General features: G+C 39.1%; 2 protein-coding genes across 3 annotated transcripts in view; both read left to right on the top strand.

Moving 5' to 3' along the window:
• The first annotated feature begins 2,927 nt into the window (after positions 1-2,927).
• gpatch2 (G patch domain containing 2) lies at positions 2,928-10,677 on the top strand. 2 transcript variants are annotated; one of them, XM_041976334.1, is made up of 10 exons: positions 2,928-3,132; positions 4,001-4,244; positions 4,600-5,138; positions 6,161-6,225; positions 6,520-6,717; positions 7,151-7,271; positions 7,814-7,853; positions 7,961-8,025; positions 8,198-8,286; positions 9,135-10,677. In XM_041976334.1, exons 1-10 carry the CDS (start codon positions 3,083-3,085, stop codon positions 9,302-9,304), a joined length of 1,581 nt encoding a protein of 526 aa, XP_041832268.1. In that variant the 5' UTR covers positions 2,928-3,082; the 3' UTR covers positions 9,305-10,677. The 2 variants fall into 2 exon arrangements, with proteins under 2 accessions (XP_041832268.1, XP_041832267.1); XM_041976333.1 differs by having other exon boundaries at positions 4,600-5,141.
• Positions 10,678-12,130: 1,453 nt separating this feature from the next.
• Positions 12,131-19,747, top strand: part of LOC121633773 (estrogen-related receptor gamma-like) — a 34,807-nt gene continuing 27,190 nt past the window's right edge. Inside the window, exon 1 of the mRNA XM_041976012.1 lies at positions 12,131-12,354. The gene's annotated coding sequence lies outside the window, so the exon portion shown is untranslated. The remainder of the gene's footprint in view (positions 12,355-19,747) is intronic.

Raw genomic sequence — 19,747 nt, 5'->3', positions numbered from 1 at the left:
GTGTTAGAGTATGTCAGCATACATGGGTCTAATTGCTTTTCCCCATTGTAAGGCAGTCTATGTTGTGTAAACCATTTTTTTTCTGTCACAGCATACCATCACCGAGACCTGTGTGTCTTTTATCTTTCTGTATTTTTTATTTTGGGTTATGAGAATATAAGTTAATATAAAATGAAACAGACTCAGGGTTTTTTTTAGTGTTACGTTGTATAATGTCACCGTTATAGCTGGGTATGTGTCTGGGTGTGTATGCTTTGTGGTTTTTACTACCTTGCAAGTTCAGCCAGTTTAACTTTAGTAAAAGTTTCTTGCTTGTGAACATTGTTTCATCAAACCGCTGACCCTGATGCAACCTGCAACCTAAGCTGGCATTATGTAATTTCGCAAATTAGTGAATTTGTGAGATTGTCATTCCTTTTTCTACATAACCATTTTTGTTACAGTAAACTACCATTTTTTGGCTGTCAGGACTGTTTAAATTGAGTGTTCTTTTGCAAGTTAATGCAAATTTGTTTTGTTCAGTATACATTTACAATTCAAACATTTAATTAGAAGCTTTTCTTCTCTCTGCAAGGGTTTGGTTTCATTATCACAAGCATCCAGATACAGCTACTGTTATTCAGAGTTTTGCCACATCCTGAATACACCGTGTACATATGTACTTCTAGGAAATACACAAATATCAAGGCTGTCAACACTGCAAATATATCAATTATAACACTGAAGATAAAATTCTAATATGTCATTGAATGTCTCACTATAATAATGTATATACAGTCAATATTATTTCAACACTAGCAGTGGTCACTGGAACGGGCTGACCCACATCAGTGTCCCTGTCAGTGAGTCCTTGAGGGATATCTGAGCCACACAGCTGTCCTTTACTGACCTGTTTCTAAGAACAAGATCTGTCAGAAAGCACTGTGGACACAAGAACAACACATGGTGGCAATTTCCTAATTTACATGCATGATCATTTTGGTAATCAGTAGAATTGACAGCAACTGTTCATCAACAATATGAAACAAACACATCTAAGCTGCTGTTTGCTTGACTTTCCTGCATTTTCACAAGTTTTTTTTTATGCCCTTTTATAGCTACTATCATTCTTTCATTATACACTTCCATGTTCTTATATATGCAAAAAATACTCTAGTGATCCTTTTCTGGGGCCCATTTGATTATAAACTAAATTAACCTCACACAATATGCCTCAGGTAATCAAAAACATCACGTGCAATCACTACTCATTGTGTTTTTAGGAACTATCTGAGTTGACTCAACAAGGGCACGTTGTTTTAACAAAGTTCATTGCAAAATGTCTGTACGCTCTTGGCTGATTTTAGGCCAGCTGATTGGCTCCCGTCATTATGGCCTGAGACTTATAAGACTTTGGAACAGTTACACTTTGATTTAGAGATTAAAGGAAAAAATATAAAACACTAGACTTATGGTTATGAAAAGCAGGAAAAGTAAGAGCGTCTTTTAAGAATAAAAAATTTAAGATCGAAGTTGAAAAGATCTGCCCATAGATGATTGTGAATTTGTATTTATTTGTTGGTATTTTGTCTAACTTGAAGCTGTCCTCTTGTATGACAAATGTGGGTTTTTCCTCCAAATATGATCATTCTAACCCATAGAAGAGGTGAGAAGATCCCCTGATTCATCAGACTATTTCTCCACCCAGCTTGTTACCCCATGTGCTCCCAAAACACTCTTCACAAGTTTCAGTTTCAGTAGATCCTCTTACATGTGGGTTAAACACGCCTTCCTGTTGATGTTGTGTATGTGCTGAGAACCAGTTACTGGACTTTGAGAAGTTGTCTTGAATATTTTAATTTTGTTAGAATAAAATAAACATGCATAAAGAGGTATAAAGCTGCTGTATTGTCTTCAAGCCATTATTCATGCTGTTTGTGCTTTCTCCGAACATGCAGATGATTTAAAAATCACTTTACCCAACTCCAGGTATTTTCAGCAGAATACTGCTGAACAGCATCATCTAACTCCTCTACACCAACTGCTGATGTCATGATTCCATTATTAGTTTAATCCCAGCAAAGGTCTGGTCTGTGCTGCCTCTCAGCAGGTGTCTCTTATGTGGAAACGCCACAAGTTCAAGAGCGTGTGTCTTCACTCTCTGAGCACCACAAGCATCTGACAGTCAAGTGCAAGTTAACTATGTCTTACTAAATTTACCTGAGCCCCCTGCTGGAAACCTGAGTCGGTCCTGGAGCGGTCGTCATCCATAGAGCCCCTGACTTCTTAGGCATTTAAGGGGATTATGCCTACAAGGATTGTTTGACAGAATGTTGGTCTGAGTGGACGTCAGCAGACATGGTCGCACGCCAGTCAGACAACTAATTGTGTAGGCAAACAGCCTCCCCCCTCCTAATGCCTGACAGTCTTTTCTAGGTGTAAATTTCCCATTACTTAACAGACAGACTGTGACACCTGTTGCAGAACTGGCCCCACCACCACCACCATGATGGCTGTTACTGAATATCAGACAAGACCACCTGTTGCAAGAGGTGACGTTCTCTTCTGACTCTTCCAATAACCAATATGACACTGTTATTACAAATGTGTGAGAAATGGTCACCTTTGGTATACATTTGATAGGCCAAGAACAGAGGTGAGCCTCCATCTACTTTCAGTTTCACACCGTCCTCTAGGGTTCAGTAGTGGTAAATACACGTGAATTGAATTTAAGGCTGCCTTCACTTGCAGCATTCAAACTCTGGTTTACAGTAAAGTAGAGACGCTCGCGTAGGCATATTAAACGTTATTGTGTTCATTATAACGGTACTTATAAAATATGGCTCAATCTGTCCACAGTACGTCTTTAGAATTTAGCCAAATTTGGGCGAATTTTTAAGTGCTGTCATAGTACCAAGTAAAAGTTATATTTTCCTGCAGTACCTGAAGAGAGCATCTTGGCTCTTGTTGGCTACATGGAGTCCCCTTGTCGCATTTTGATTCAGCTAACAGCTCGTTAGCTCTTGTGTCAGTATGGTGTCTGCGATGTGTCACTCTTCGTCTGTTGTTTCTGACTAAAGATATTTGGTATTTAGTGGCTTTAATGTTCCGTGCAGCTAATCTAAAAACCATCGGCAAAGCAGGAACTGGCTGGTAGGTGGTCTTTAAAATCATCAGGACGTAACATATTGCTCACGTCCCCTAAACTCTCGTGCATCAGCCGGCTACATAACGCAAGCTAGCTTGTGCTAATAGACTAGCAGCTAACCTCTTCTGAAACTATATATTTTTAAAAATCTATTTTTAATTGTTCACAGTCTTTACAATTAAACTGGCATAGATATTAAAAACACATTCACTTTCCAGCATTGGAGTGGCTTTTAAGATGTCGTAATTGAATGTTAGTTTAAGTGAACAGAGCTAACTAGCAAGAAGACGGTAAGCTACAAAGCTAACTACAATCGCTAACTAAAAGAACAGATTAGTCAATATCTCTAGAATTTGCAAACGATACCTTGGGATCTAATATAAGATTTTGGAGCAGATTAAATAACGTGAGTGTTAGAAAATATAGTCATTGTGTGTGGGCTCTAACTTTCCAGGACGAAAAGAAACAGGTTCAATGTAATGTAACATGAATATTAGCTTGGCGTATGACAGTTCACAGCTAGCTCAACGACGTTGCTTTTGACCACATCGAGTAGTTAAGGCTGTTGCATTGAAAAAATACGTAGGGGCTGCTCTCATAGTCTGTCTCTCTTTAAACAAACAAACCAAACCAAACCAAAGGAGGGGGGGAGAGGAAGCTCACACGTTTTGCCAACATGCACAAAAACTTTGCTGGCATTTACTTATGGGCATCCATCATAGCCTGCGAGCTACTTGTGCACAACCCCACCCTGCTTTCTTCAATACTTACGTTCCTAGACTCACCAGTGACCATTCATAATTCTAAGGTATTGAAGTGGCCAGGTTTATAAGAAAACGTGCAAAACACCACAACCTCTTTCCTTCCCTCCAGGCACTTTCGCCGGACAATGGACGAGCTGGTCCATGATTTGGTGTCAGCGCTGGAGGAGAGTTCAGAACAAGCTGCTCGTGGTGGTTTTGGTGATGGAGGAGATCATGCACTGGCAGTGGGCTGTCTGCTGAAGAGACAAGCTCGGAAACGGAGGGGGAGAAAGCGACGTTCAGACAATCCACATCCACCTTGGGAGGCTGGCCACCTCAGTGAGGGTTCAGAGTCCAGTGTGGAGGAGCACAAGGTGAGGCCACAAAAGTTAATTTACATGTTTAACATCACTTTAAACCTTGTGTCAAGCAGATCTTTGAGCAGAACATTTGAGATTGTCTGAAGGCATCCTCATATGCAACTGTCTTTCTCACTGTACACTTAAAAAAGTAAAAAATGTGGCACCATCAGATAGCAACAAGAAATTGCTGGTAGCATCTTCTTGCACTGTTGAAAGATGCTGATTTGAATATTTCCTTGACACTGTATTGTTTAAATTTGTCAGTACATGCACTGTTGTCCCAGCTAACATACTTGAGTTTGTCAGAGTTTCTTAATTTAGCAGCAGCACCACAATCTGGTATTCACCACCATGCCATTTGTTGCAGGACTACCGTGCCAGCACAGGAGGTGTCTCCGCTGCCAACAGTCATGCTCGAGATAACAGTGACTCTGATGAACAGCTTGGTCCCAAAAGAAGACCCCCTCACGCAGCTGACCTGGGAAGAAGCAAGCGGCCACTTTGGCCTGATGACCTGGCTGTTCTGGGGTCAGCAGAAGGAACTCGCAGCCTTAGACGGCGGCGTAAAGTAAAGCGTATGGCTGTGGATCCACCCGTAGAACCAGAACCCCCCTCCTCCGTCATACTTGGGCCCCCACCTGTCCCTAAAGCCCGCGCTGGCGGCAGGCCGCATAGAATCGAAGGCAGTGTTGCCATGGAGCCTTGTGGAAGTGGACTGATGGGGTTGGGAGGAGGGAAGAACCGGGTAAAGAAGAGGAAGTTGGCAACCCACAGGTTGGGAGTGGAAGCTACAGATGAAGGGGTGGTGGTTGAGAGTGAGGACCCGGTCTCTTCTCCAGTGGAAGGATCCAAGGACAAAATGGAGCTGGAGGAACAGAAGGGCTCAGATGAGGACATGAGTGACAGGTGGTTAGTGTTTTGACTTTATTTTTCATTGATTCCAACTGAGTGTCAAGACTTCTGTCTCTGCTTCTGTATTAAGATGAGTGTGTTTGTCTTTGAGACTACAGGTAAGTTGTAGAGTCAGGTATCAAATAAACAGTGCTTTTGTCTGTTTCATAATTTATTCAGTTATGTGAATTTCACATGAAATAATGGTTTTGTAGAAAAGCAAAATCCATTAAAATGTTTATTTTACAATCTCATATCTGAAACACAAGGGTCATGTGAAATATAAAATAAAGCATTGCATTAATTTGCAAATCATTTAAACTATAATTGAATCGAAACGCTACAAAGACAACATATCTAGTCTTGAAACCAATGTGTAGTTATTGGATACATATATCAATTTGAATTATTCACAACCAACATGTTGAGAGAACGGCACGTTTATTACTGTGTTGACACAATTCAGTGTTTTGGCAATGCGTTCACGTCCATGCAAGAATTTTCACTGCAGAAACATTTCTGTTCTTAATGCAGAGCAGAAATTCGCTGGTTTTTCAGCTTTGTCACTTTAATAGCCTGTCAAAATAAAAAGCAGTGACATATTCCAAGTATTTTTAAAATGCTTGTTATTATCATTTTTGAGTCTTTTTCTTCGTTGTCAGCATCAAATTCAAATGAGATTGTATATGTTAATTATATAAATGTATAATTTCCCTCTGGGATTCATAAAGTAGTTATCTTTTGAATTTTAATTTCCTTTCATATATGCATTTTTAAGTTCTAAATGATATGTTGGCTTTGTATTCTATTTTTAATTTACATTGTAAACAGTGAAACAGTTTTTTTTTTCCATATAAACTGTACACTGTCACATTCAGTGTATAAAAGAAAGATCTTTCATTCTAATACTTTGCTAATGACATTGTAGTTGTTGAACTTTCCTGCTTGTAGTTGACAGCATTTCGTTGCTTTTTTTGACTTGATTTCTTAAAATCTGCATAAACGTTTCTATAAAATGTCACTCTTTTTCTTTTCAGTGAGACCAGCAGTGTCAGTAACAGCAGTGATGGCGGCCTTTATACCAACGATGAGGGAAGGCAAGGTTTGTTCTCTAATATCTCTAAAAGTATTTATCATATTGAACAGGACCAGCTATGTAGATAATTATTAACTCGATTCCTGTACATACAGTATAATGGGGAAAAAAGAAGACTGGTTTCTGGATGAACTAATGTCACTGTTAACTAACAGATATTGTCAGCTTGTCAAATTAGCTTTGAGATCAGACACTAAGAAGAAACAGATTGCTTCATAAAGGCTCCCATTGTGTGGAGGCCTCATGATAACGGTCATAAATTTTTATCTTGTGAGGTCACATGCTCTGCGTCTGTTCCAGGTGACGATGAACAGAGTGACTGGTTCTATGAGGGCGAGCCAGGGTCTGGTTCTGGACCTGGTGGTGCATGTGGGATAGCTGGGGTGGTTCCGTGGTGGGAGAGGGAGACAGCATCAGAGGAGCTGGACCTTGCTGACCCAGTTTTCAACAGCATTCTCACTGGATCTTTTCCACTCTTGAGTCCCAATGCACAGAGAGGTAGGTTGTCATGATACAAGGCAGGAATACTTGCCTTCAAAGCTGCAGCACAAATTATCAGAAAATGGAGCACCTTGCCAAAAAAAAAAAACTCTCCTGAATGGATTTTGTAGAGTTGACTTTTACAGTATGAAGGCTCCAAGCGAATAATGTACATTTTACAGTATTGTTGCAGTTTCTTTTGCCACCAGCAGGTGGCCAACACGCCACACAAATGCCACCACAACAATATGGCTGTGGAGTGACTCCCACTTCACAAAGCTGCCCCCCCCCCCCCCCCCCCAGCAATATGTCATTAGCTCAGTTGCTTCTTAACATTTTAAATGGTCTTTCAGTCGAAACTGCTGCATCAAAATGGTATTGACAAAATAAATGAAGCAATTTCTGAACTTTTATGCTGAGTTTATTTGTCAAGGATGTTTTTGTTTGTCAGGGTTTCAGGCCAGGTTGAGTCATCTCCATGGAAACCAGCAGGGACCTGAGGCCGGGCTGCAGGGAAGTTCCAGTCAGGGCTTTAACGAAAGACTCAGCAGGCAAACGCAAGATTCCCATGAGTGAGTTCTTCTTTCTGTCATCACTTTTGAATTTGACTAATCTGTTGGTTTTTTGTTTATTCGCCTGTGAAAATATCTGTCTGTATGTCTATATGTGTGTTATATATTTATTTATTTATTTTTTAATTCATTTTTTATATATATTTTCTCTTTAATCTGCTCTTGTAGTGGGAGAGCCCAAGGGTAATAGTGAAAAATGTGTGGTTAATATCAATTAGAATTTTATATATATATATATATATTAGATAGACATGGCATTGTAGATTAACTGGTTCTACATTTGTGTGTAGAGACAAATCAATAAAAAATATTAAACTGTTGCTGCAATGCAAATGTGAAGGGAGAGGCTGTCAAGCCAAGATAAACTCCTGAAAACGTTTTTTAGGTTTCTGTAGAATATGTCATGATTAATTTATTATTATTATTGTTATTATTGGCTTATTAGCAGGAGAGAGTAATGTTAACTATCAGTTCTTTTTCCATCTGAACAACTGTCACAGCAGCAACGTGGTGCTTTAATTGTTCTATTATGTCTCTAACAGGCCCTGGTTTAGCTCAACCTCGAGGAGAGAACACGGACAGGTGAGCTTTTTTTTTTTTTATTACTTTCCCTTATTCTATTTTAAAAGGGTCAAAGGTGCTGCAGACATTAAGTTTCATCCTCTGTTTTCCCCTCACTGCCACTTCAGTTGCACTGGGACCCACGGACAGACAGAGGACATCGGAGGAGCTGTTCAGTAAAAACAGCAAGCAGGTGAGCACAATTTAACTCAAAACTCCTGCAGTTTACTACCAGAACTCATTATTAATTTCCTGTTTTTGTTTCTGCTGCAGTATCAACATTCCCTTTTTAAAAGAAATCACAATGTTTGATGGTTTTGTGCAGTCTCACTAATGCTGCCATATTTTCATGTCTGGTTTTGCAGACAGACCAGCGGACACCTCGGCTCTCTATGCACAGGGGATGTCAAGCGGAGGCGAAAGGCAGCCCCCCTCGGTTCTGCTGCACCCTCAGGTATTGGATGCACACCTAGCTGTGCCTAACACACCATCTGGTACCTCTCGCCAGTTGCCCCTTTTGTTATATTTTTGGCTCTTCTCTTCATTTGAATGGCTTAGTTGGCTCATTCTGCTTTCCTCCACATCTTCTCTTTATTTTTATGTAAAATAAATAAAAGACAGGGGCTTTCCTTAGTATTTTCAGAAGGGTTAAGCAAAATACTCTTCAAATGCCTGGGCCAGTTGATACATTACAAACATGCTGTGTTGCTAAAGCCAGGTTAGCTAGTCCTGACCAGAGCACTAGCAGCTCATGGAGTGAGCAGCTTTACTTTGCACAGCTCACTTATAAAGAGAGGATTAAAAACAGTAATTGGTTGGGCGCTGAGACCAAAGTGAACTTCCTGGAAAAGAGAGGACAAAATGACCATTGTCCAAGACAGAAACATGTACGCTTCACTTGTTTGAATGTATTTGTGACATGACTGGAAATGCAGCTAAGTCAATTAGATGTTTACGTTTGCGCTAAAGCTGCTCCAGTATGTTGACATTCTGCCAAATCTGTGAAACAAGAATAGGTCTTTTAACACTGAAGAAAATTAGGATTGCAAACTCTTGACACTAATTTCAGCCATTCATCCAAAGTACTGGATTAGATTCACAATAAATTTAAGACTAAAAAGATCTTAACATAGGACTTAACTTAATTTGGGATAAAAAAACTGGCAAATAATTTTCTGCTGTGGAATTAATACCTGACCTATTAGTGGGTTCTGTTAAGTTGAATAATTAGTGTTCAGCTTTGTGTAAGTCTAAACTATGTAGAAATATCCCCTTTTTTAATCTGTGAAACCTTTTTTCCAGGTGTGGTTGGGGAGAGTGCACCTCCCATCCCTGACACAAACATGGGCAATCGCATGTTGCAAACCATGGGCTGGACTCCAGGGATGGGGCTGGGCCCAGAGGGAAGGGGAATCACTGAGCCCATCCGGGCCACTCAGAGACCTAAAGGAGCAGGTTTAGGTTTCAACTGAACACCCAGTTTCTCGATTGTGAACCTAAAGCAGACTAGGGTGAAATGCCCAAACAAAAAGAAAAAGTAATGAATTCTTCTCAGGGCCTTTTTTTTTCTTTTTTTCCCTTTTCTTTTTATTGTTGTTGGTATTAAAGGTCCAGAGTAATCCGGGCATGTGAGCCACAAGAATGGAAGAAGCAAGGCATGGTATACCAGGAGCATATGTGATGAAAGCTTTCCCATATTGGGGAGGCTGTAAGAGGCCTGGGATATCCACAAAGACCCCTTGTCATGTGAAAGTGATTGACAGAAACTGAGCTGGAAAAAGGACCTCTTTTGCTCTCACTCCATGTTGGAGAATAAAAAAATTACATTGATGCTTCATCACTTGTTACCTCAGATGCCGGCATTACTGGCCAGAGAACTGGAGTATTGGGCCTAAGCTAATAGCAGTTCCTCAGCATGTGCCGGTGAAAGCGGACAGTTGACTTGGTTAGAAAATTAAAGCAAAATGGTTTTTCCAATGTTGCACAAGATTTTTTTAATCAAAAGTTTAAATAGACATTACCTCAAGACACATTTTATGTTCTTTTTTTTATTGTAATTGGTGTATTCTGCATGGATGTGAGTGGGGATATCTGGATGTTAATCCATTTTAGTCTCCATATAATGGGGCAAGTCATGCCAATATGTTTTATTTCCCCACAAACATATATAAACCAGAACCACACTTTTTTCATTCTGCATCAGTATGCATGGATGTGTAGTCACTGCACAATTTTGCAGATATTTAAGAAGAATCTAATTGTATACATGTTTAAAAGTGTTGTTTTTCTGTCCTGTTTTAAATAGTATTTTTATAAAAGACACTGCTGCAGACTGTAGCATTTAGCCAGTTGTAACCATGCTAAGTGACTTTATTCAGTAAATACTGAAGTGACAGGTTAAATGTGCAATATTTCCATGCAAGTTTGGAAACTATTGGGGGAAAAAATTAGTGGAAATGTTGGTGTCACTTAAAGGGCTCCCATACCTGTAGGTAACAGGTGTTTTCATTTAATTAGCTTGATGAGACCTATCATCAGGACTGTGGGAAAGAAGAGACTAAATAACGTCTAATTAGACAGAATTGTGGGTAAGAAGGAAAAAATTGACAACAGCAGACAAAAAATAATAATTTTTTTTTAATAAAGTGTTGATTTTTCCTCAATTTGTTATAAGACTTTGCTGAGTGATGCGGTTCTGTTGGCAAATTAGCTAGCCATTGTTGTGATGATTCATGAGATGATGTACTGTAGCTGCATTTGTCTTTTTAACCCTGCAAAACCAAGGCTGATTTAGAGATATTGACTGAGGCTGAAATATTACGTCTATTAAAATATAGTTTTGTTATCCTTTTGGGATAAATTCTGTCATTCTGATTTATCAAGTACTAAAAATATAATTTAGTGTTGGAAGTGTTGAGGTCTCTATCCCCAGATGTAGGTGACCATGCCTCATCATTTCCCAACATCATACTTTGTACCCCAACTTGGATTGTATACAGAGCACCTCGGGTCTGAATGGGATAATAAGTTGAGGCAAATTTAAATTGATTAGGATTTCATAAATAATTTTATCATTTTACACGCAATTCTCCATGCAAAACAAAAAAGTATTTGAAATGTTTTGTAAACTTAATAAAAATAAAATCTAAATTACCCATTCATATTCAGTATTCATACACTTGGATTAGTACTTGTACAAACCACACTGTGGAGCAATTGAGCCTGAAGTCCTCTTCTACAAACCTGTTCAGTTCTTTTTGACAAACGGTCGTGCTCATCCAGATTGGATGGGTTGCATCACTTCAGGTCAGACTGAGTCTGCTCAGGACTTTGCAGTTTTTCTGAAGCCTTTCATTTGTTATGTTGAAATATGCATAAATTTGTCGTCTTGTTGGCATGTTAACTTGTCAGCTTGAGATCCTGAGCACTCTGGAAACATTTTTACTAGATTGCTCCAGTTTGCTTCATCTTTTTCGTGTGTCAGAGAAAAAATCCCACAGAACGATACTGCCATTGTTGCCCTGTTTGAAAGCAGGGGTGACTTTCTGCTGGGAATTGACCAAATCTTTATAATATTCAGTCGTAGGATTTAGCTTGCCGTGGCTTAAGAGTCAGTTTTGTTTTTTTTCTAAGACTCATAAATCTAGATCTTGATCTCTTTCCTGTTGACTGTTAGCTTGATGGTTATTTGCATAACAAAGAGCTTTGTTTTAAGATTTATGCTGATAAATGTGAGATAAGCTAGATAATAATCACCCTATGCTTAACTGCGTGGTTTAATTTTCATGGAATTTCTTTGCTACTACTACTTATTTTTCTGTGGACGGGAGTATGAAATTAACTGGCTAAAGTTAAAATGCAGCCAGTCTCAACCTCAGCACCTCGCTCTGAACTTGATCCTTCCTGAAAATGCACATCAAGGGAACTTTTCCAGGAGCCCCGCGCTCATAGCTCTGTAATACATAACCACTCATGAATACATGAACTTAAAATATTTGTAGCTCAACACATGCATCACATTCACATGCTGAGTCAACATTGCTGAAATATGATGCGTGTATTTCCCCCCCCTCCCTCTCTTTTGCAAGGCTGCAACAGAAAACCTCTATTTATGGGTATATTGGAGTATTGTGTGTCCCTTACTCTTCCTTACTGTTCACCCCCCTCTCTGCACACAAGGAGAAAGGGGAAGTTGGCTGCGCCCCCCCATGCCCAACACACACCCATTCTATTAGACACACTTTCTGTCTGACACACTCTCTCAGGACTCCCCTGTGAGCAAGCCAGGCAGGTAAACTCAGCAGCAGATCAGAGTGAGATGCTGAGAGGAGAGAAAGAGGGAGAGGGCACTGTGTGTGTGTGTGTGTGTGTGTGTGTTTATGAATTTGTGTGTGCCCTGCTGCATCGCTGAGCTACAGAGACCGGAGGCGAGGAGAGCTGGAGCGTTTGTCCTTGAGACTGACTGACTGACTGCAGCTGTAGAGTGGAGGACCGACCAGCCAGCCCGTGGATGAAACTGACAGTGAGTACTGAGCAAAAGCGATAAGACGAGCGGTTGGGAAGAAGTAGACGCAGGCTTCTTTCAATCGCAGCGGATGGACCGATGTGTCTTTTGCTCCAATCTGCTTAGAAACAGTCCAGTGTGGTGTTTCAGAGGTGTCAGTGGGTGTTTAGTGTGCGCCTGCAGGTGAAGGTCTACTCTGATCCCAGGTGAACACATCTCTGGCTTTTTATTGGCTCCCAGTGGTACTGCCTTTAAAGCTTTTGTGCAAGACTTTGTAAGCAGTTTTGCTAATTTTTCACCCACTGAGTGCATCTACAGCAGCACCCACTCTTTCTTTATGTGTTTGTTTATGTGAGCAGTATTAAGAAAGATATCTGGAAATATCACTGTACACATGTCCAGCCTTGTGCCTCTTCTCCCCTCTCTTCCTCCTGACCGCTTCTGTTGACAGATCGATAGTTATGCATGTATAATTGGAAGTCATCATTTATGGCAACCCTCCAAAGCGAGTCATTATCATGTGTAATCTTGCAGAAAATTATATTTTGACTGGTGTACCAGGAATCAGTGGTCTGTGCTGAGCAAACTAACTGGGTGAGGGGATGACCAGAAGGTGGGGTCACTGGGAGAACACCCTGAAGCTTGAAGAGAGGATGATGGGGGGTGGGGGGGTGTTACATCTCGCCTGTGAGCTGAAATGTCCCAGAGGTGCACCTGGAAGCATCTGTGTGATGAAATGATTAGGGACAGGAGGGAGTCGCAGAAAAAAGGAAAGAATGATAACACATGTGAAGGAAGAAGGGATGGAGGTAGAGTGTGAGCTAAGTATTGGCTTTAGCTCCTCACAGAGGGACACAGTGTCGTGAGATGAGACTGGCTCACCTGTAGAGTTGCTGACAGAACGTGTTAGGCCAAGTTAGAGGGGTGTCCAGATGGATGGGTAGATAAAGATAAAGCCAGAGGGTGAATGCATAAAGCTGTGCTTTAGTTTTTTTTTATTTATTTATTTATTTATTTTTTATTTAAAGAAAAACATGACAGGATAGCTCTTTTCTCTGCGTGTTTTGTGTTGATTTGTTTAGTGTAGACATGCTGACACTAAGCCACAGGGCTAAATTTGCCACCTGTGGAGATAAAAGTGATATGATGAGATAGACTGCATGCTGTTTCTCTGTGTGAGTGCAGGCATGTGAAAGTGTTTCTAATAGTTCCTGACATCAGCATTAGGCGTGTGTGGTGCTGACTCCCCGGATTCAGTGTGTTGGACCCACATCAGAGACTCCTCGCCTGGGAAACCAGGTGCCAGTGTGAAGAAAAAAAAAAAGCCAACACGGGAAAAAGTGAGACTGCTTCACAAATTTTTAAATGAAAGTACTGAAAGCAGGCACTCATATTTTCTTGTACTTAGTTAATGTAAGAGTTTTTCAAACTACTCCAGTCATTAAGTTTATAAAAAATATATAAAAGCAAACTGTGATGCTGTTTTCCTTAGCTATATATATATATATATATATATATATATATAGTTACAGTTACAAGTTACATTTCAGAAAAACAAATAAAGGCAGGAAAAACATTTTACAAGAGGCAATAAATAAAAAAAACCAAAACATTTGACAAAAAACAACCCTTCAGAAAAAGATAACACTGCATAAAACACAACAATGAAAGAGATAATACATTTAAGAAAAGAAAAACACAATTTTAAAGATCACCAATAAATGGAAAACACAACAATTATCAAAAATAACAAAAAAACTCACTTTTATTCCTAATGCCCATCAAATGCAAACAATTTAGAGATAAAACAATTTATTTACTGGAAACAACTCATTAGGCCACTCTGCAAAGAGCTGTTTTACTGCAGCTATAACTTGGAAAATAGTGAGTTATGACAACTGTCAAATAAGTAGCAAGTATCCTTACAGGGAGTTTTTTTTCTTTCTTTTTCAAAGTGCAGGTGCATTAGAAGATACAGAGTCCCAAAAAAGGAAAGTCCAAACCATTAATCATGTCTGTATTTTTGCTCTTCGCACTCTTTATCAAGAGTGATTTGTTTTAAAGAAAATTATGACAAAGGTTTAAGGGTACTTTGAATAAATGCTATTAAGATTACTGTAGTGCTAAAGAAATATAAAAATGATATATTTTAAGTAGAGATGTTTTGAAAATGTACATTAATATTTGTAGAAGTGTAACACATTTGAATGAAGCTCTAAATGCAACAGAAAACAGTAGAGAAAATGCATATTTGCTCTGTACACACTCTGGTGAACTATTGTTAACCTTTTACCTCTTTGTGCTTGCTGTATTGTCCTCCATTTTGTTTGCTGTTCATGTAAGTGGATTACCCCTGTCTTTTGGGTATTTAGAAGAAGTGGTCAAATGGGCCTCCATACAGCCCTCCAAACTGAGCATTTTAAGATTTGGAGTCAAAAAAGAATAGTGGTACCCAAACTGGATAAAAATTACATTCCTTATCGGCTGTGGCTCTTTTCTGAAAGACCACCATCTAGTCCACAGCTCTCCAAGCTGGTTCAAAAGGACATATTTGGATTGGCCCTTTAAGTAGATTTTCCCTTTGCCCCGTGAGTGTTAAGGAGATAATTCCACTATTAAAGTAAATGTACTTACACTTGCCTTTAAGAGCTCTACAATCTGCACAATATGCAGCTATCTGCAGCTTTGCTTTTAGAGGCCCGCGTTGAATAAAGAAAACTCTTGGGGGGGAAAAAGGGAACAAAACTTCTGATGGAACAGAATAATTACATAATGCTTAAATTACAGAAGACAAATGAAATCCAAACATACTAAAAACCTATTTTGGAAAAGATATCAAGTAGCTGCTTTACTGAGAACTTCCTGTTTATACATGTGCATAGAAAGAGATAGACCTCTTTTTCTTTCTACCATCATGCAGTGCAGAACATACAGAGACCAGTAGGAGGAGGGTGACCAGCAGATGACCAGTTAATCCAATAGTTCTTGCTGAGAATATGAAGAGTATTTGCTGTGTTAATCATATTATGCTGTCAGGGGAGACTTGGTTAAATAGACTAATCACTTGTAAAGACCCTTCAGATGGGCAGCTGGCAGAAGACAATGTGCTCTAATGACAAGAGAACAGTTGCACGTTACAAGGTAAACTTCTAGCAACAGGTGAGTCCTATTAACTTTTCTTTCCCCCTCTACTATTGCTGTGCAGTATAAATGTGAAGGAAATTGTTCCACTAGGGGGCAATCTAGCCAAGTGGTTATTGTGCAATTGTAAAAGCCTGCAACTGAGCTGGATTTCTTAGAGCAGTCTCAAATATTCATAGAACAGGCTTAAATGAGTCCTAATGAAATCCTGTCTGCCTAAAAGCCTTCCTGTGCATATACATTTCCTAGCAGTGACTCACTTCCTCCGCAGTGGGACTGCAGGATCTCCAGATAAGTGAAAAGCATTTGAAGACCATTGAACCCTCTGAGGAGGAGCATCAGCAGGTCCCAATAGCTATAAGTGACATTTCTATGGTTATGTCACTTTAAGCTTCCCCCAAGGGGTTTCTAAGGTTTCTGCCAAGGATGTGTGTGCGTGACCTCAGATCTCTATACAGTGTGCCACAGATCAATATGAAACTGATCCTATTCCAAGTGCTCACCTGTCAGTTATTTTATGTTTCATTTCCCGCCCATCCATCTATTTAAAGGCATCAAACTGCAAAGCATACAAATGTAACAATACTCTCTATCTGTCATAATAGGATGACTTTCTTTTTTAGGGTTGATTCTTTTTATCTACCTTCTCGTATTTGCCCCCTTTTGTAAAGCTTTCATGTGTCTGAGAGACGCAGTGCTGGTGCAATGGGACAAGGATGTTTGCACACAGTGTCAATAGTCTGTCCCTCTGTCTCAGTAATTGATGGATGGCTAAGAGTCGGATATAAACTAAGCAGATAACGAGTCGCTGGTACTGAGGCTAATGCTAATGTGTGTGATGGGGATTGGAGTTGCTGAGTGATTGTCCAGTTTGGGACCTCATTGTGACAGCTGTCGCTTGAGGCTGAGATTTGGTGGCTGTGAATTTAGGGATAGGGAAAAGAGTGAATGTACGCACACAGGGTTGTGCCTGTTTCACCTGGACTTTTCCTGTTCTTCAGATAGAAATATATGCATCTGGTGTGCTGGGTCAATAGCTGGCAGCTGGGTGCTCCATTACAGCCAGCATCCCTCCAGAGCTGCTATTGAGCTTCTGTCTTTAGTTGGGGCTCCGCAGTGTAAAAATGTTTTTGAGGTCTAACTGCAGCCATGCATGCTTGGTTTCATTTGCTGCATTTAGCTTGTTTCCATGTTTCCATGAGCCGTCAACTTTGGGTTTTGCTTCTGCTCATGTCAATGTCCTGTTTGTCAAGCTTGCTTGCCAATCATCCTCTTTGTTTTTTTTTCTCTTGCTTGACATTGTTCCTCTAAATTGTAGAGCCTGCTTTTATCAGCTTATTTATTTCATTAAGTGCATGCTCCAAAAGAGGTTGAGGCCAACCGATGCTTGACATCAAGGATCAATGCGGACTAAAGCATCCGAATACGATCAGGGTCATTGTTTTTGAACTTTCTAGGAATTCATTTTAGAAACTAGTAAGGAGCTTTGTGTGAAAATAGCACCCAACTCTGCACCACAATCTGCTAATGTGTTATTTTTATTACATTTTACAGACATCTCCAAGGGTAATGGAAATAGTGAAATAAATGTTACTCATTTAATGTACAAAAATACTTAATATACCAATATTGGGTCAAAATCAGCTGATAATTAAAATGAGCTGAAGGCTCATCTGGGATCAATATCACTTTAACTCATGACATGACTGACAAAATTATTAATTTTTATTTATTTATTTATTCCTGCCTTACAGTTTTTGACCAATTATAGGCCAGCATCTTCATTTATAACATTAAATAGGCTAGAAGTTGACATCATGATACATTTTTTTCTCTTCATACTAAAATGAACTGAAAATATTTTGCATAATTTTTACTGGATGCTTAATTTCTGAATTCTCTGACTGGAAATTCATTAACAGCAAAAACAAAGCGAGACAAACATTTTCCAGATATACCAGCAGTTCTGCCACATCTGTGATTCTCAAATATGGGTTTGGAAAAATAAACAAGCAGGCGTTAGTGGCCTGTATCCTGCTGACTTATATCTCACCTTCATCTATTCCTAAATGACTAAAACTGGATTTGAGACGGCAGTGTCAACACTATCTGGTCTTAAACTGATGTTTTGGACAAAACAATTTCTTTATGAATAATTTAGCCGGAGAGTTATATATGCAGCCTTGTTGCAAAAAGTAGCAAAACAACCTCAATCACTTCACTGAGTTTTAAGATTCGTAGTAACCTGTACTTTCTATTTATATCACTTTAATTGTTCCCAGTAATGAGCAAATGATCCATTGATGGTAGTAGCCAAGTTAAAGCCTTTGAGGGGCAAAGAGCTGCTTCATTTTGATGTCTACGTTGTTTCCTAAGATAAATTCTTTGTAGAGATCTTTTTTTAATGATAGCTAAACTGTATAAGATTTTGTATTTTGTGTTTCAGATAAGATCTGTTACAAAAAAAAAACTCTTATCTTCCATGGTTCTTATGTACCTTCTCTTTAAGTTTTTCATGTGTTTGCATTCATATATTTGTTAGTACGTGTGTGCATATGGCTGTCATAATGACTGTTTCAGTTGGCTGGGAGTTTTCATGTTGTGCACAATGAGGTAAAGCCCCTTCCATGCAGTCTGCTGTCTGGCCTTTGTCTCAGCAACAGATTAGCACAGGTGATTTCATGCCTGTGGAGATTGGGTTAGTTTAGAGCACGGCATCATGCTGAGGAATCAAGAAGGAAGACATGAGATGATACTTACAGGAGAAAGACATTCAGATCCTCGCTGTGGCATTTGAAAGTTGGCGTACCATTTAGAAGTTTTTTATATAGCTGTGTAAATATGACTGATTAACCTCAAGATGTTTGCACAAGCACTAAAAGTAGATTAAGAGATACATGAGACTTGGTTATTCATTCACCAAACAGTAATGACCCAATATTGTAAGTAACAAAATATGTCTCTATGGTTCATGTAAAGGTAGAACTGTCAGGTGTGTTTAATCGATGTGAAGTAATATGATGTTGGTGGCCACCCCGTTTAATTTAAAACCAGGATCTATCCAAGATCTTCATGTCAAATATTTGTGGAAGTAGATCAATGAGGTTTTTGAGAACGGTGTCATCAGTATGGAAAAGATTACAAAAAGCACTTCTATTATTTTACCAGGACCAAAACTGTCTACCAATGAATGAATGGAATCCAGGAGTTGTCAAATAACAAATTTAACTTCAAGAAAAAGATGTATAGTAGGTCTCAAGGTCACAGAAGAAACCAGGGTAACTTCCACATTGTCTGCAGCTGTGATGTAAAAATCATTTGTCTGCAAATTATGTTTGTGGAAAAAATGTAAATGGCATTTCTGCATAAGAAGTGGTGTATCAATGTTTGAGCGTATTTAAATGGATTTTGGTGGAAAGTGGGTTATACAATATAAACAACTTTAAACACCTGTCATTCTACCAATGAACACATGAATAAATAAGTAATTGTTTAGGAATTCCCAAGTCAAAATCCTGACCTTTAATTCAATTTGAATATTTTTAAAGGATCTGAAAACAGCCGTTCATGTGAGAAAAATCCACCAACATCTGACAGTTGAGGCTGTTCTGTATCCAGGAATGGCTTGATATACCATTAAGATGAGATGTAGGACAGATCGGTGATTAACAGGGACATCTAACTGCAGTTATTACTACACAAGGGGCTCCCACCACAAGCTGACAGCAACAGTTAAAATGCTTTTGACACTTCCAGATGTAAAACACTAAATAATTGAGTGAAATTATTTCACTCAAGTAATAAAACAACCAAATATATATTTTGATGCATTTCTTTTGATCCACTATAAAGAATTGTCTTAAATATCTGCAGAAATATAGAAAATCTGTGTATTATCTGTGTTATACAAGTACCAAAAGTCTTTTGACATTGGTGCTATATTATTACAAACTATGATTCAGGGTTTTTTTGTTTTGTTTTTTTCTCTCTCTCTCTCCCTCTTTGAAATGGTGCTCTGCATTTAAGTAGAACACTCTAGCTCTTTACTCATGCTGATCCCAGAGGAAACCATGTGAACTTATAGAAATGATATATGAAGATAGTTTTGGAAAATATCTGTTTTAAATCAAACACCAACTTATTTAGCATTTTTCCTAAACTACTGACTCAGCAGGGCTTTACCAACTATATGCTCTACTAATAAACATGTGATTTATTAAGATTTAATAATTTGTCTTTTATGTGGACTTTATCCCAGTCAGGGTTGTGG

The sequence above is a fragment of the Melanotaenia boesemani genome, chromosome 22, assembly GCF_017639745.1.
Source record: "Melanotaenia boesemani isolate fMelBoe1 chromosome 22, fMelBoe1.pri, whole genome shotgun sequence".
Classification (NCBI taxonomy): domain Eukaryota; kingdom Metazoa; phylum Chordata; class Actinopteri; order Atheriniformes; family Melanotaeniidae; genus Melanotaenia; species Melanotaenia boesemani.
Note: the sequence above shows the minus strand (reverse complement) of the source record. Positions and strands in the feature narration are given on the sequence as shown.